The sequence below is a fragment of the Folsomia candida genome, unplaced genomic scaffold (assembly GCF_002217175.1).
Source record: "Folsomia candida strain VU population unplaced genomic scaffold, ASM221717v1 Fcan01_Sc023, whole genome shotgun sequence".
NCBI classification, from domain to species: domain Eukaryota; kingdom Metazoa; phylum Arthropoda; class Collembola; order Entomobryomorpha; family Isotomidae; genus Folsomia; species Folsomia candida.
In genome coordinates, this window is record NW_019091215.1 from 307,143 (window position 1) to 323,718 (window position 16,576).

Sequence of the window (16,576 nt, forward strand, 5' to 3'; positions counted from 1 at the left end):
CAACTATTGTTAGAATAATTTGAGCAACAACAAATAAAATTTGAGTTGGAAGAACACGGTGGCGGATGGCCAACCTTATCAAAATTCTCATCATTGTTGTTACCGTTTGTAACTATTGCATGCGTTTTAATGTCTAACAAACCCACTCCAAGAACTAATCGGAATAATGCAGGCCTGACTTGGACATTTCATATTTGGAAAGTTTGAATGTCCGTAATTATGAATATACGTTAAGTGACCATTAATTTCTTCTTGCAAAATATACAACTGCATTAACTGCATCTAAGCATTTTCAACTAATGAGCTGTCTGGTCTAAGATAAGTTGAAATTTGCTGAAACACTTGTTTCACTTTTCTTGAAAGAGCAGTCGAAGTATCAATCTGAAATAGATTCACTTGATTTCCAGAATGGCAAAGTCGGTGGCTTCTGATCCTTTGTTACTGGAGACTCCCTAGATAAACAATAAATTGCAAAGAATGAATTGAAATGGATTAAGTAAATAATTAATTGGTTTTTAGCCTGAAAGCTTACCCTTTTAGCTCGACTAGTTTAGTAACAAATTCATTTAAAATAATTTTTGATGATGAAGTGTCAGCGAGGGAATTTTCTCTGCAATTTGTTATGACGTCATATAACTTTGGGGTTCGTCCAATGTGTCCCTCCAGTAACTTAACCAAAGTTGAGAAAATAGTATTAATAGAAATATTGTTTATATTTGTTAAAATTTATTACTCTCACATGTTTAAAACAGTCAACGTCATTGGCCAAGCTTGATAAATGTGATGCGGGTGAAGGGGCGCCGGAGAACACAAAGGACTCGGCACTATTAAAATTAAGGATTAATTAACCAACATTATAACTATTTGCAATAATTTTTTAAAATCAAATTATACTTACAAAGAAATTACAAACTTGGGAGTTTCTTGCAGCGTCCTGTATTAAGCTAATATCGTTCGAGTCCTCGCCTCGAACACTAAAAGTAATGTTCGGTGTCCCTCCTATCTCCCACAAAACCGGAAAAACTTGCTCATCTACGTCAGCGCGTCCTCCAGAGATATGACAACGTCATCAGCCAAGTTATACTTCTCAATAACTAAAAATTTATTTTACATTTAAACAATAATGATGCAAATAATTAACTGAATTTATTACTTACTTTTAAACTAAAATCTCCATAATCCCCTGGGCTTAGGATCAATTTTCTTGCCCGAAAAGAATTCGAAGGGCGAATTAATTTTTCCATTTTCCATTTAATTTTTCCACTCGCTCGTGCTACTTTTGTATTTAGCGGTGTGACTGCGTGGTAACTTTATTATTGAGAAGGTAAAAAATACTTACCGGTGCAATAATAAAAACAAACCACATGAAAGTTTTAACTCATTACCCGTAAAGTAAAATGATTAATACGGGGCAGTATTATTCACGTTCTCTCACTGCAGTATTAAATTAATATGACTTGGTAACTTTACGTTACCGCTCTGATTTCCCCGATAATACCAAATAATAATAAATACATTTCCTGTAATATAATGAATTTTGGTAAACAATTTTATTACTATGACGGGAAAGTCTATATTTACCAACTGCTCGGTAATAAACGAGTTTGCCTTTTCATTACCGCAGTTCTGAGAGTGTGGAATTTGAACATGGGAAAGATATGAAAACCTCAACCAGCCACCCACTAAAATGATGACGTAATAAATTTATGGACGTTCCTTTAAGCAGAATTTTTACCCCCGTTGTTTCACCTGCGTGATGCATGTTACGTAAACTTAACATGGAAAGTATAAAATAAACCTCAATTCTACCTCATGATAAGTATTTGCACAGTCCTTTTCGTAATTTCTTTTCTTTTCTTTTGTCTACCCATCAGGTTAACTTAACCATTTTCCAGGAAAGGTTCCTTCCTGCGACGAGTTCCTATGCTCATTTACGAGTTATTTTTACAGTCCTTCATTAAAAAAATGTGCATATTAATTCAACGAGTAACTTAAAACTTATATCGGTGCATGGAATATTGGCCTACAACTAGGGATTGGGCTTGTCCTTGTAAAGTGTTACCAGGCCCTAAACTTGGGGTGGGCAAGCAGGGCAATTGCCCGGGGCGCCGAGCCAGTAGGGGCGCCGGCAGGCGCCCCGACGTACACTCTTAAAAAAATTGATACCAGATCGTTACCAGGCGGAATGCATATATGACTCTACCGCGTTGGTAATGATTTCAGCACATTGTGGTAAAGATTCACAAAAATTCCACAAAGTGATGATTCAGCTCCATGCGGTTAAAATTTAACTGCAACCAGGCAATCACGTTCAACATCGCACAGTAATCAGTTTTTACCCAATAGTTATGTTACATTCCTGAGTTATGTTGAAGGTGAGTACCACTTGGTGTTATTCATTACTAAATGGTACATATAATATTACCCAATTTTGTCAACTTTGTCTTCATCTGGAATCGATTCGTTACTCTCGAGGTAATAATTTATAACCCCCTGCACTTAACATTTGACACTATTTAGTGAGGATTTATTTATTTATTTACTGATGACAAAATTAATTATTTTACAACGATTAAAGTGTACTAACTTAAATTTACCAATGACATGTTCGAATTAATAATACATTATGCAATATAATTAAAAACTCGAAATTTTGTAATATACATTCAACTCGTGTAAATTATAAATGATGTCTAAGAACTAAATATAACGATTCATTGCTACAATTTCTTTGAATTTCAAAACAGTCATGAACCACTAAATCTGTAATTGAAATAACTTTGAATATATCAATTTTATGTTTTACTTTAAACGCAAAATAATGGCGATCAAAATACTCCACATCTAGTTCCTTAAGAAGCAAATAACAAGTTTTATCGTTAGGCAAAAGAAACTCATTAATAATTCCAAATTTTGGAAATACGTTACCCATTTCATAACAAACTACAAACCCCGTCTTATAATTATACCCTCGATACCAAATCTGGTTGGTTGTATAGATTTGTGTTTCTCCGTCACAATTTTGATAACAGTCAAATAATCTTAAACTCTCAATTAAATCGAATGAATCGACAAAATTACTAAGATTGACAATAAATATATGATCAGTTTTAAGACTATCGCTTGATTCGGAGGACTGCATCATAAATGCGCTGTATTGTTGATGCCTAAATGCTAGAGAGTAACAAATATTTCTGAAGTTTTTAATATGTGCAGCTAATTGTGCAAAATAATTGTGCTTTGCTTCATATCTCATTGTCCAAAGAGATATTAATGGCCCAGTTTGTCTAATTACATGAGAGTAGTGGCACATGAAATGATGTTTCGGAATTAGTCGTTCATGTGGAAACAAAAAACGAAACAATTTGTGGTGTGTCATTACTTTCTGGTCGAGAATTTGTAAACTAGAAGATGAAAATTTCCTACAAAACGTTAGACTCATTATTTCTAAAAGTTGAATAATAAGCTCCCAATATTTACTTCCTTCCTCACTAACGATTAGATCAGCCAGAATTACTGGTAAATGCCTTATTAAGCACCACGCCTGTGCCGCCTTTTGACCAATTTTGTGTCCGGTGCTATCTAAGCGAATTGGATTTGGTCGATTTTTGGATTCTAAATATCCATAGTTATGGGCCATAAGTCGCTGATTTACAATTTCTAAGCTAAAGCAGCCTAAAGATATGAGTTTTTGCAACACAATCTTGATCTCAAATGGCACAACCCCTTCTAATAAATCGTGCATAATATCCACTGATGGGGAATTTAAAAAATCGAAATATTGCAGCTCATTCAATGCACATTCGGATTGAACCCCAAATTTGTTTTGTCTCAAATGTTGTTCGTAATCAGGTCTACTCCGAATGTGCATCAAATTGTGATCAAACACCTCTTGTGCCTCCGTCTTCGACGTGCAACATATTCTACAATAATAATGCGAGTTAAAAGATTCTGAAAAACCTAATAAAGAGTTCATCCCCAAATTATCACAAGATAAACTAGAAATCGTTCCGTAAATTGTTTCAGACCCATTCACTTTTATCCCACTGCTTTCTAGTAACTTGATATCCGGAATTAAATATTTAAGAATAGCGTTCATTCCATATTTTTTAGCATCTTCAGTATAAAAAAGAGCCAACAAATGAATTTGACTTAATTTGGAATTTATATAGTCCGGGAAGTTTCTTATTGTGAAATAAATTCCCCCAATTTTATGTACACCACGCTTCGACCCCAATGGATTTACTGTTTCGAAGTCATCGTAGAATAATTGAATTTGAATCGAATTAGGAAATTTGGAGAAGAGAATATTATTTTTGAAGGACTTAGAATCGCTAAAATTTTTGTAAACATTTACCTCATGCGAATTGGAATTATAATTTATAAAAAACTTTGAATATTTTGGGGAATTTACAATGGATTCTAAAGTTTTGAGCAATGGGACATACATGAATGTATCGGGAACAATTACTTGTTGTCGTTTGTTATTTTTCACTCTCAATTCAGTTCTACTACCTAATGACAGTTCTCTGGGTAAGATTGGTCTGGCCGTTTTCTCAAACATTTTTTGTCTTTGATATGAAGATTTAATTGTGGCAAAAGCTTGCATTAAACCTTTAGTTTGACAACTGAAGAATTCAAAATCATCCTTACAAAACTTCTTCCCTAATTTTAGGACTAAACTAATTACTTGTGTAAAACTAAATTGTAATTCCTGAACTACAAAATCTACTGTTGTGTTTGTTACACCCTTTGCTAAAAGTGAGGAACAAAAGCTACTTAAAATATCCGACATAATTTGAATGCCTAGTTCAACTGAGATATCTTCTACTACTTCGTCTTCATCCAACTTATTATTATTATTCGTCGGAAGAGATTCCAATGCTTCGTGACTAACTACCGCATTAATTACTTCACTAACATTAATTGCGGTCGAGACATCGTGTGATTTTAAATGCCTAAGATAACCACTCCAAGAACTAAGTTGAACGGAACAATTTATGAAGGGGCAAAAGCTTTTCCTAAAATTTGCACTACCTATATTATGAATGTATTTTGTATGAACAATAATATCTTCTACCCGAGTAAACGTATTTCTGCACTCAGAACAATAATACATTTTTACCGAAATTTATATTATTAAAATTACTGGTCAATTGCTTTCCGAAAGGCTTGAAAGTTGTTGGAGGACTTGTTTTGCTTTGCGCGGAAGAGTTGTGTTTTGAATGTCTAATTGGAAGACGTGAATTTGCATAAACTTCCATAATCCATCCAAATTTTGGTCGTATTTTGTCCCGATCACATAATGAGCCTTAAAAAGAGAGTCGATGGCCTCTGTAGAATTACTGGCATTCAGCGGAAGGGCCAACTTGTCACAAATGATGAAAAATGTCGACGGATTTGTTTTATCGTCGCCCAAGTACACCAAAGTGGGTTGACTGATATCCGAATCCCAAGTATCTAAAATTGACTGCAATGGCGTTCCACTCTAAAAGAGTAAGAATATTTACAGGTTATGTTCCTATAAAACAAAAACACAGCAAATATGTTGTAAATGTGTACTTTAAAATATTTTACAAGTCTAGATTCCGCATCTTCAATTTTGCACCGCGCACCTTTCCCTCGCCCATGCGCTGTCGGGGGATTAAATAAAGCAGGGCCAACAATGCGCCAGTTGACCGATCCCAATTTCCTGCAAATAAATTGATTTTCCAGCAGATTATACGAAATAAGCAAAATTAACGAAATTATAACCATATTATATTCATACCAGCATTATCGTTTATGAATTTATGAAGAGCCGTCGATTTGCTGATTCTTTTACAGTTTGTTAATATTTGCTCCCTCAATGTTTCCCACGTGTCCAGAAATTTGGCCGCATTAGCTGGAAACATCAGCTGGAACTCGAAGTTAATCTATCATAATTTGTGTCAATAAATTAAGGTAAAAAAAAATCTAAATACAGCTAATAACTTTGTAGTAATTACCAGAAATCCGCATTCCAAGAATTTTCGATACACCCGGAGGACTGAGTTTTCATTAGTGCCTCGCAAATAATTTCTGTGCTCCAAGGTTTGTATCATGAGACGCCTAACTTCGTCCTCCGGAAGTGAGGAATTTAATTCCGCGATGGCGATATCGTCAGCAGCAATTTGAACATGTCCGTCTTGCTTATTGGAAATGGGTGCTCCAGCTCCACTCGCTACGGGTCGCTTCAAAGATTTTAGAGGGTTTTTTTCTTTAACGTTTCGGTGAATCCATCGTAAACGAGTCTGAATTAAGCCGGAACGGTTCACAGTATCATACAAAATATCCTGCAATAAGGGAATAATAATATATACATATATTTAAATTCAAATTTCTAGGGAAGCTATAATTTTGCACATACAATTCCATCAATTGAATCCGGGTATTTCCAACACGGAATAATTTCGATTATTGCCTTGGCAAATCGCAGCTGATCAGAGGTGGATGGTAAATCCCTATATATTGTAAAGTTAATTTGATTAATTTTATAGACAGATATTATCTGCTAATAACAACAAGGAAAACTTACCCCCTTAAATCAATTAACACCGAGACAAAATCATTTATGAGTTTCGTTGCGGCCGCCGAGTCTACCAATCTCTCTGCGTTACAATTTGACACTAATTCCTTCAAGTCTGGTTTTCTCTCAATATAACTTTCTAAAGCCTGAGAATTTGCAACATCATTAAAATTTACTTGATTCCGCATTTTATTTAATTCCATTAGGATACATATAAATACATCTAGTAAGTATGTACCTGTTTAAAATAGTCTTCCCCTTGGGGCGACGCTGGAGTTGCTGGCGATTGAGGCGAAATGGGCGCAGGGCTATTAACTACACAAAAACGCTACATATTTCTTTTGCTTTTCATTGTTATTTATTATATTATCCAGATTATAAAACTCACTGTAATAAATTTGTTGACATTGAGGGGTGTACGATCCATCACTAGCTGCGTCTTCCCCCACGATTTTGAATGTTATTGCTGGGATTATGCCTTGATCCAACAGAATAGGGAATACTTCCTCATCAACTTCAGTGCCATGGTCGTCTTCCAAAATGATGTCGTTGTCAGTCTCGACTTGAAATTTGGTCTTCACTAATAATTACACACATTTTAGATATTTTTGAGTTATTTAATGCACAAATTTAAAACACGCTCTCAATTTAATGGGAATGATACTTACCACTACGCAAGAACTGTTCATAATCCCCAGAAGAAATAATTAATTTCTTTCCCCTGGCTAAATTACAAACTCTGACCAATTTGGTCATTTTTACTTCGCTGACTTTAACGGCCAAGGTAACTACAAAGTAGATGACGAGAAATGATGATGGCTATGGCGTGAATATTCCGTCCATGTGGTAACAGTTTTGGTTCTACCAGTAATATTACAATACCAAATTATGAAAATTGTTTACACCGTTTGGTGTATATTTGTTACTCTTTAGTAAAATTACATCGGCATTGACTGTCAGCACAATATGGCATTGATTCAATTCCTCGCGGAGTGGAGTCATCGCCACTCGGGGAAAACTAATATTACCATTTACCGATATTGTCCATTACCCAAAATTTATAAAAGCTGGTAATGATTTTATTACCGTGGTGGAATTAATGGTTATTACCAAACCCTCGGTAATAATATTTTTTATTAAATTATTACCAGTTTGCTAAGAGTGTACAATAGATATTATGAGGCATTTTTGACTTGCAGGAGCCGTTTGACAGAACTCAAAAGAGTTCACAAAATCATAAATAGTCGGTACAATAATAATGTTGTAGTGAATTTCCTGTTTTCCGGACTTAACTTTGTTAACTTACTATTCCCTTTTTGGTATCCTTTACATTTGGTTGCATTTACATGTATCTTTATTTTTCGTTAATTCATGATGCAATTGGAGTTGTCTCGGTTGACAGTAACCACTGTCCATTTGCAACAAACAACCTCAATAATCTTGTTTCAGATTCAATTTATTAGCGAAAGGAATATTTGGGAACGCATACTGCAAGAATCTGATACCGTAATTCATTGAATACGTTAGAGGGCGTACATTTCAAACACTTTTTTGCGGTTTCGTGCACTTCTCATACAACTGACATTTTAATTTCCGAAACATTTCGGAAAAAAACGAAACAGCTAATTAAAGCCCGTACAACTCGCCCAAGTACACTTTCAAGTCGTGAAAATTGTTACATTTAAATTATTAAGAACAGTAATGTTTCATTCTTTGCATTCTTTTACCATAAAATTATTACGTAATCGCAGTAGAACGTACTCAGATTTTTATTTAATTTTCAATATTTTTGAAATTTTATATTAAAGTAAAAAATTCTGATGTGTATTAAGAGTTGACTATATTTTATGTTAACCCAATCCTCCTAAATCACAGTGGCGAAACTGATGAACTCGGTGGGGTAAAAAGTTCACAAGTTTCGGTGGGAATTTTGAATTTTTTGCAAAAAACTGCAAATCTCATCTGGCATTGTTTGTTTTTAGTGGTTTCCACTGGGAAGAGTATGTGTGGTGGTGGCTTCCCACCACGCATACTCTATGACAAGTTGAGACGAATCATGAAAAAATGCAAAATCTTGACCTAGTCATTCTAATACCGAGATTAAATGTGCACTCAAAAATGTGAAATTTGTTGAATTACAACAAGTGATAGTTGCGCAACAAGGGAGCAGGCCCTTTAAAGAATTGATATGCTACTTTTATTTATATTAAATGCCGAATATCAATTTCCATCAAAATTTTGTTTCTCTCGATATTAATTGTTTAATATAAATAAAAGTAGCATATCAATCCTTTAAAGAGCCTGCTCCCTTGTTGCGCAACTATCACTTGTAAATAATTCAACAAATTTCACATTTTTGAGTGCACATTTAATCTCGGTATTAGAATGACCAGGTAAAAAAGCTGTGCAAAAAATTATGCATGTTGTAAACATACGGAGAAATATTGAGCGGGAGACTGAATTGGCTGATAGAGCGGCCAGAGCAAACTATAACGCCCCGTTAAATCTATGAAATTTAAAAACACCTGGCCTTGGTGTAGGGCAATTACGCGGATCTGAAAAATCGACTGTATAAGGGATCGGAAACCGCGACAAGAATATTTTCTCCGTTTTTCACATTCCTTAGTGGTTGGACGGAAAGAACTTATATATACTTACTTGCCTATAAACCCGTCCAACGGCGGGCCACATTTAAAGTTTTACATTGCAGAGAGTACTCCACATACGTGATAACGATTTTGACCTTTAATATCTTTGGCGCTATTAAAAATTTTGAATTGAAATTTTTGCAATTTGTTGCCCTTATAGTGAACATTCAGGCCCTAAACTGGGGGTGGGCAAGCAGGGCAATTGCCCGGGGCGGCAGAATTTGAGGGGGCGCCGGTAGGCGCCCCGTTATGCACTAGATATAATTGACAATTTGGGTGATAGCAGAAAGTAAGGACATGGCAACTAAAACTTTAAATATAAACGATCCAGCATAACAGTTATGAGCATGATTTCAAAATAATTAATAAATTCAAAAATGGGAATGGCAATATTCAATATATCATAATTTGATACTACATCCGACCATCATTAATATTTTCTTCTAAATATTTCCTTTCATCAGGATAAAGTACTTCGTTGTTCATAATAAAAATTATTACTTGATTTTTCCATTTTCCATATACACTTTAGAATCACATTAAACTCTGACATTTTAAAAAACTTTCGTTTTTATTTAGTCAACCTCAAATGCATTAGATTAGAAACTTCATGCATTTCTTCCTGCATGACAAAGAACCCTGACACTTATCAGACTATTTGTCCTTAAACATGATGTACATGCTGTGCAGCTTGGGTTCCTGCAACGTATCCTTCTTTTTGAAGAAAAATAATATGCAAAGCTTATTCTGTAATTGTATGAAGGCATCAAATGGGCCATTAGTTTCCGGTGAAAGTCTTGACATTTTTAACTTTAACGAAGTTCGTCCTTGAAATTTCCAACATGGGCTCCAGTTTTTTCAAGTACTCTGTAAAACTAAGAGCCATGGGATAGTTGAGACAGCTCACCTCCCCCAGTGGTGTGATTCCGTACTCCCGCAAACCCAATTTTGGGGAGGGTTTCGATTGGTAAAAACCAAATTGACCAGGGCAGCGGGAAAAAGTGGGAAAAAGACATTTTTACCACCCACCCAAAATGAGTGGGAAATGGGAAAAATGGAAGAAATGGGAAAAACTCTGGTTTTGGGGCAATCCGAAACAACTTCTTTAAAACTTAAGATTTTCAAAAATTGACTTCATATTCGTATTCTCCATCAAATTCTGAGAAAATTAGTTGGTAATACGGTTCAATTCGAATAATCTCTAAAATTAACATGTATTCATATGGGAAAATTTGAAAAATAATTAAAACTGATTAAAAGTGCCCGTATTACATATCAAAATTTTCAGAAATTCGTGGAGATCACGAATATGAAGTCCAATTTCGGAAATATTGATTATTAAAGAAGTTAGCTTTCCCCATAACTAAATATATGGGCAGCCATATTTTTTCATTTTGGACGGTAAAACCCGTTTTTCCCGGTTTTTACCACTTTTTCCCACCTGCCGTGGTAAAAAATCGTTTTTGACGGGAAAAACGAAACCCTGATTTTGGGATTACAATTTTAATAATTTTAAAAATAAATAAATATTATTTTGCATGTATTTGAAGTTTCATCAAAATCAGAAAACTTGTATGTTTTAATAAATTTTAAATGTCCAATTAACTGCATTACTACACTTAATTTGCTGTTATTTAAGCCTTTAGATTTTTTTGTACATGCGCCACGTAAAAAACTATTACAAGTTTTATGATTTTTTAAAATTTGAATTTCAAAAAATGTTTTCATTTCCCGATGTCAATTTTTTTTATATCTGATTCTACAAATTCAAAGGCATCTATTTCTAGAAATTTGACCTCAGGAAATGAAAACGTTTTGCGCAAATTGACTATCAACTTAGCAGAATTTAGCACCATCTTTTTTCAAGTTTTAAAAAAGTAAGAAATTTTAATGCAAAAATTAGATCCTAATGAAAATAGAAATACAATGATATATGTAGAAAAGTGTCCCGGTTTTGATTAGTGGGTTTTCGTAATTTGAGAGAAAAAATCAAGAAAATGAATTGAAAATTTGCCATAATTTCGCCAAAAATTGAAATTTCGAAAAATAGGTTTGGAGTAATATTTTTCATCTCATAAAGAATGTTTGAGTGCGATAGGAGATTTTGATGCGCTCTCCATCGGAGTACTTGAAAAAAATTGAGCCAATGCAGTGGACATAAATATGGACAAACTTTCATTGGAAATGGTTTAGTTGTGCTTAAGATAATAAATCATGTCTTTGCAAAGAATTTTTAAATGGCCATTTTGGTGCTGAGAAAAATTCGCGAGCGCCGAAGGCGCGAGCGGCTTGTGGCGAATCAATAAGTTTGCCCACCCTCGTGGGTGGCCTAGTTTAGGCACTGTGAACATTACGTGTGTAACATTTCAATTCGTTAATGTGAATGGCGCCAGAGATATATGCATACTTTCCCACCACCCACCCACACCTGCTTGCTACTTTTATTTTACTCTTCACTATATTTATAAGCTTATATAACCTTCTAGGATTTGATGTCCAACTTCTAAGCTTTAAAATAATGTATGGTGTTAGGTGACAACTTCAAGTACTTCAGCGAATTTCGCTCCGACATTGCAAATTTCTGTTTTCACGAAGTTTATTACTTTCGGGGCTGCCACACGAATGGGCCGACCAGATATTTTTTTGCGATTAGTAGTTTTTTGCAGCTCATACCTTAGTAGTACACAGCAAATTGTCACTTTTGAAATTTGTTCTTTTTTAAAGTGAACACAGCTCAATTTCTTGGAGCGCGTAACCACTTTTTCGTTATAGTGGCAGACGATGGTTGCGAGTTGCTCGGTGGTATTTGACCTTATTTTGGAACGGATAGAGATATCGACTTCTGGTTTTCGGATTCTACTAGATAAACGTATGGACTACAATATTCACCCTATTTCGAATTTGGGGCAAATTGATACCCTTGGATATATGCATTTTACCAAAGTTGCATTACTTTCGGAACACCCTCTAATCTTACCAAGGCCCCCTGTGTGAACGACGTTCCATTGCCGTACACCCCATGGCGACAGGGGGTGTGGTTATCGGCGCTTCTGCCAATACATTACCAATGCACCCGATGCGACATATCATTTTTCTCAGGACGTTAAGGAGATTTCAGTGGCATGTTTCAAATTTTAATTTTCACTGGTTACCGATAGCCACACCCCCTGAGGGTGTGGCTATCGGTACCCAGTGAATCTACCTAAACCTGGTCATGTGACATATCAATTTTCTCAGCTAGCTAAGGGGATTTAAGTGACGTAGTTAAAATTTAAAAAGCCACACCCCCTATGGGTGTGGTTATTAGTATTCGGTAGATCTACTTAAACCTGGTCATGTGACATATCAATTTTCTCAGCTAGCTAAGGGGATTTAAGTGATGTACTTAAAATTTAAAAAGCCACACCCCCTATGGGTGTGGTTATTAGTATTCGGTAGATCTACCTAAACCTGGTCATGTGACATATCCATTTTCTCTCGAGTTATCGAGGTAACTTTGATATGTATGATTTGTATATTTCGCACAAGGGTCTAAGGTTTCCAAAACGGGCGCCATTTTGAAAATCCATCAAGAACTGACCGTGCAATTAATTTCAAAACTTTACATGTTATAGCTTATGGAGAGGTCTGCCATTTAGCCTGTCAGTATTATTAACATTCGCCGATGCTCAATACTTTCTGGATGGACCATAGCATAGGACGGATATGTATGTTGTTGAATTCCTCAAAGTATATATGTATGTACCGCAATTGCTGAACGAAGAAAATTACTCTGGCATACAAAATTGAAATATATACTAGAATATTCATATTTTGAAAATATGTAGCTCAAAATGTGTAGGAAAATATGCAAGAAGAAACTTCAAAATATGCATGCAATTAGGTATATGTGCAAAAACCCCAAAAGCTTCATACATATAAATATGTAAAACTATGTTTGAATTTTTGAGATCGTGTTTAGCTGGGATGCTAGTATATGAAGTTTTAGTATCATCTGGTTGGTATGAAGATGGTGGAAAAACATACATATCCGCCGTCTGGTTACTAGCTTTATTATACATAGATTGGGCAAACATATCGCATTCACTCTTTACTAAGGAAAGTGCGACATTAATTTTACTTCGTCAAAATTCACAGTCGCATTCTAAACCTGTGTGTTTGTGGAAGGTAAATTAATGAACAAATAAGTTTATAAATAAGTTTAAATAAGTTTATGTTACATACACTGTCTAATAAGGTAAAATTCGTAAATTAAATAAATTGACTAGATCTGCAATTATCTGAGCATCCAATTTTTATCAAATTCGCAATTTTTAGGGGTATACGATGGCGTTATTATTTTTAGTAATGGCCAGCTCCGTCGTCGTAATGGGGTTGGAGGAATCAATCAGCAGACATCGGACCTGTTCACTTCGAATTAATGAAGTGAACATGAAAATGGCACCAACGCTGGGAGACAAGGAATTTCTCGAATTAAAGGTATTTATTTTAATATGCTTGCATTAATTAATAAATGCAGATTCATTTTATATCCGATGCAAATTAGGCTATGTGTCGGAAGAAAGAGGATGCTGCTCTTTATCATCCTTGGGGGACGAATGTTGTTTGGCTGCAGAAACATCCGACAAATTCCAGGGCCAAAATTTATGGAATATATCCCGATAAAGAATGATATTTGGGCCATGTATGGCATGTGTCTGGGAACTCTGGGAAAACTTGGAAAAAATTTGATGTGGGAAGTGTACTTCGGCCCACCCTTGGCACAAAGGTGGTATGCCGAATGTCCATTATGGACCACGATTTGCCCGTAGTTGAAACCCCAAGTTTGGTTTTATTATGGGTACACACCGACGGGCCATACAAAATATTTACCAAGTTTCCCAAAAATGAAATTGCAAATGCGGCCCAGAAATGGGACATAGTAGATTTGCCCCAAGTCTGGCACAGTCCGGGATATCGTGCTTGGGCCCCGATGATCCAATCCCATCGTCGGCCCACGTTCCTTTGGCTAACTGCTGGCCCTATCATTTTGGTGCGACTGTGATTAACAAATTAGTGTTAGTTTTTTCACGTTGTCGTCGGGAAGCAAGATGTCTTCCCCACAGTTTTCGTCCAAGTTTTCAGTGGTAGAGTTTTTAGAGGTAAAGTCTTTTGCCGCTGTCCCCTTAACTTGGTTGTCTTAAGAGGACGATAAGCAAATGTGCTATGGGCCTAAGGGTGTAAAGCTTTTGGAATTGATCCAGGACTCAGAAAGTAAGCCCAAGTCAACTTGGAAAAAGTTGGAAGCGAAGATTGTTCGCTCAATCCTTTGGAATAGGTAAGTAAATCATATTTAGCAGTAATTATGTACATTGTAATATGAGAAACATTATTATATTTAACCATATTTATAGATGACTACAGGAGAGCTAATTCGAATGTGGACGAAGCAAGAGTTTTGAGTTCTGGTGAAACACAATCAAGCTCCAGTCACCGGAGTCCAGTGCTCGGAAAATTTGAATTCAAGGAGAAATAAAATTCATTCGAAGAATCCAGTTGAGACAAACAATTTACCCTTTAAAGCACCAATATCGGGTAAGAACTCAAATGGTATTTTTTAGTTGTTATCGTTTTTAATAATTAAGTTTATTTTCTAAGCATTCAATTTATTATCAGGCCAAGCGACTCCATCCTCGTCATCGAGTTCTTTTAACAGATTTTACTCCTATGACAAATTCGACAACAGAAGAGGATCCCTCTGCCCCTGGCTCCGATTTAAATATCTCAGAAGTTACTCAATTTGTTATTCATACAGTTCCATCGGAATCTGATAACAGTAATGCACATTAGCAATTTACATTTCATTTACAAGTTTTAATCACTACGTTTAGAAATAGCGGGCATGGAAAAATATTTGACAGTCAATGTGATTTTTATAATTATTCGTGTCCTAGCAAAAATATTCAGGTTATACTATGTAAAGGTATTCAGAAATCAATTTCTTTTAAAATTGAAAATATTTTACAAAAGTGTTATTTAATTCCAACCATATCTCTTAATGAGTATATATGTATGGCTTTGCTGTAATTTAGTATGTAGCTAGAAATAATACTAATTATGTAAATTTATAATTAATGAGGTGCAATAAAAATAAGTATACAGGTATGGTACATATTCGGCAAACATGTGGCAAATTTATGTCCTAAGTATGGCACCTTAATAGTACATAGAAGTGGCCCATATTAGGGCCAATTAGGGGCGACGACGAAAATGACAATGCGTCCAAGATATGGGCCAGTTCTGTGCCGGATTCATATGATCTCGGGGAAAAGTATGGCCCTGCTTTTCCCCAACTATGGGTCAAATAAGGCTATAATCTCCGGTACACTCTGTTTCCCTCAGGTCAAACCGGTACATAGGCCATACTTGCGGGCTACTGTGCCCCAGACACGACCCACAAATAAATTCTTTATCGGGATAGTATGCAGAACAGCGCGGGTATGAACAGTGAGGGGCTTCACACCATTGGCTGAAGAGAAATTCTACAGAAAACTGTGGATTTCAGTCAAATTGGCTTCGTGAACCCTATCAAAGAGGGGGTATCGTTTCTACCCTGGATAACACCTAGAGCAACAAAATCATGCTATGCCGTGGCCATCCTTGAATCGTCGGGGTCGCAGACTGATGCCACGCCATTGTCCACTTTAGGACGATTTCAAACACACGATGTGTACTGTCAAATAAAGGGAAGAAACCCGCTAGAGGTTACTCCAGAACGGGCAAATACCATAACCAGCACGGTAGTCGATATGAGCATTGTTGGTCCACCTGTTGGAGCCGACTGTGACATTTTTTACACAATGACGCCATAACTTATTAGTAAGCGAAGATTTACGGTGGCTGATTTAGATCGACATGTTATGACTGCAACTCCATCCTCGTGCAGCACATCGTCATCATCGTTAACATTATCTTCTGGTTCTGGCTGTCGTCGGAGACGACAAGCTGGTGGTGAAGGAAAGCAAAAAGGGCAGCAGTCCCTGGATAGATTCGTGGTCCGACCAACTCCAAGTAATAATCAGGGTCAAGGTGAAACAGGGGCGGGTGGGAGTAGCAATCCACAACCACCAAGTCCAAATCGTGCAACTACAAACCAAGGTCAAGGTGGAACGGGGGGAGTACCAATCCACAACCACCAAGTCCAAATCGTGCAACTACAAACCAAGGTCAAGGTGGAACGGGGGGAGTACCAATCCACAACCACCAAGTCCAAATCGTGTAACTACAAATCAAGCTCAAGGTGGAACGGGGGTTAGTACCAATCCACAACCACCAAGTCCAAATCGTGTAACTACAAATCAAGCTCAAGGTGGAACGGGGGGGAGTACCAATCCACAACCAC

At 36.2% G+C, this 16,576-nt stretch overlaps 1 protein-coding gene across 1 annotated transcript; it reads right to left on the reverse strand.

The window, feature by feature from the left end:
- Positions 1 to 2,532: 2,532 nt before the first annotated feature.
- LOC118438642 lies at positions 2,533 to 5,643 on the reverse strand. The gene is made up of 2 exons (XM_035859184.1): positions 5,563 to 5,643; positions 2,533 to 5,488 (listed from the first exon to the last, which is right to left on the reverse strand). Exon 2 carries the CDS (start codon positions 5,117 to 5,119, stop codon positions 2,681 to 2,683), a length of 2,439 nt encoding a protein of 812 aa, XP_035715077.1. The 5' UTR covers positions 5,120 to 5,488; positions 5,563 to 5,643; the 3' UTR covers positions 2,533 to 2,680.
- Between the last annotated feature and the right edge of the window lie 10,933 nt (positions 5,644 to 16,576).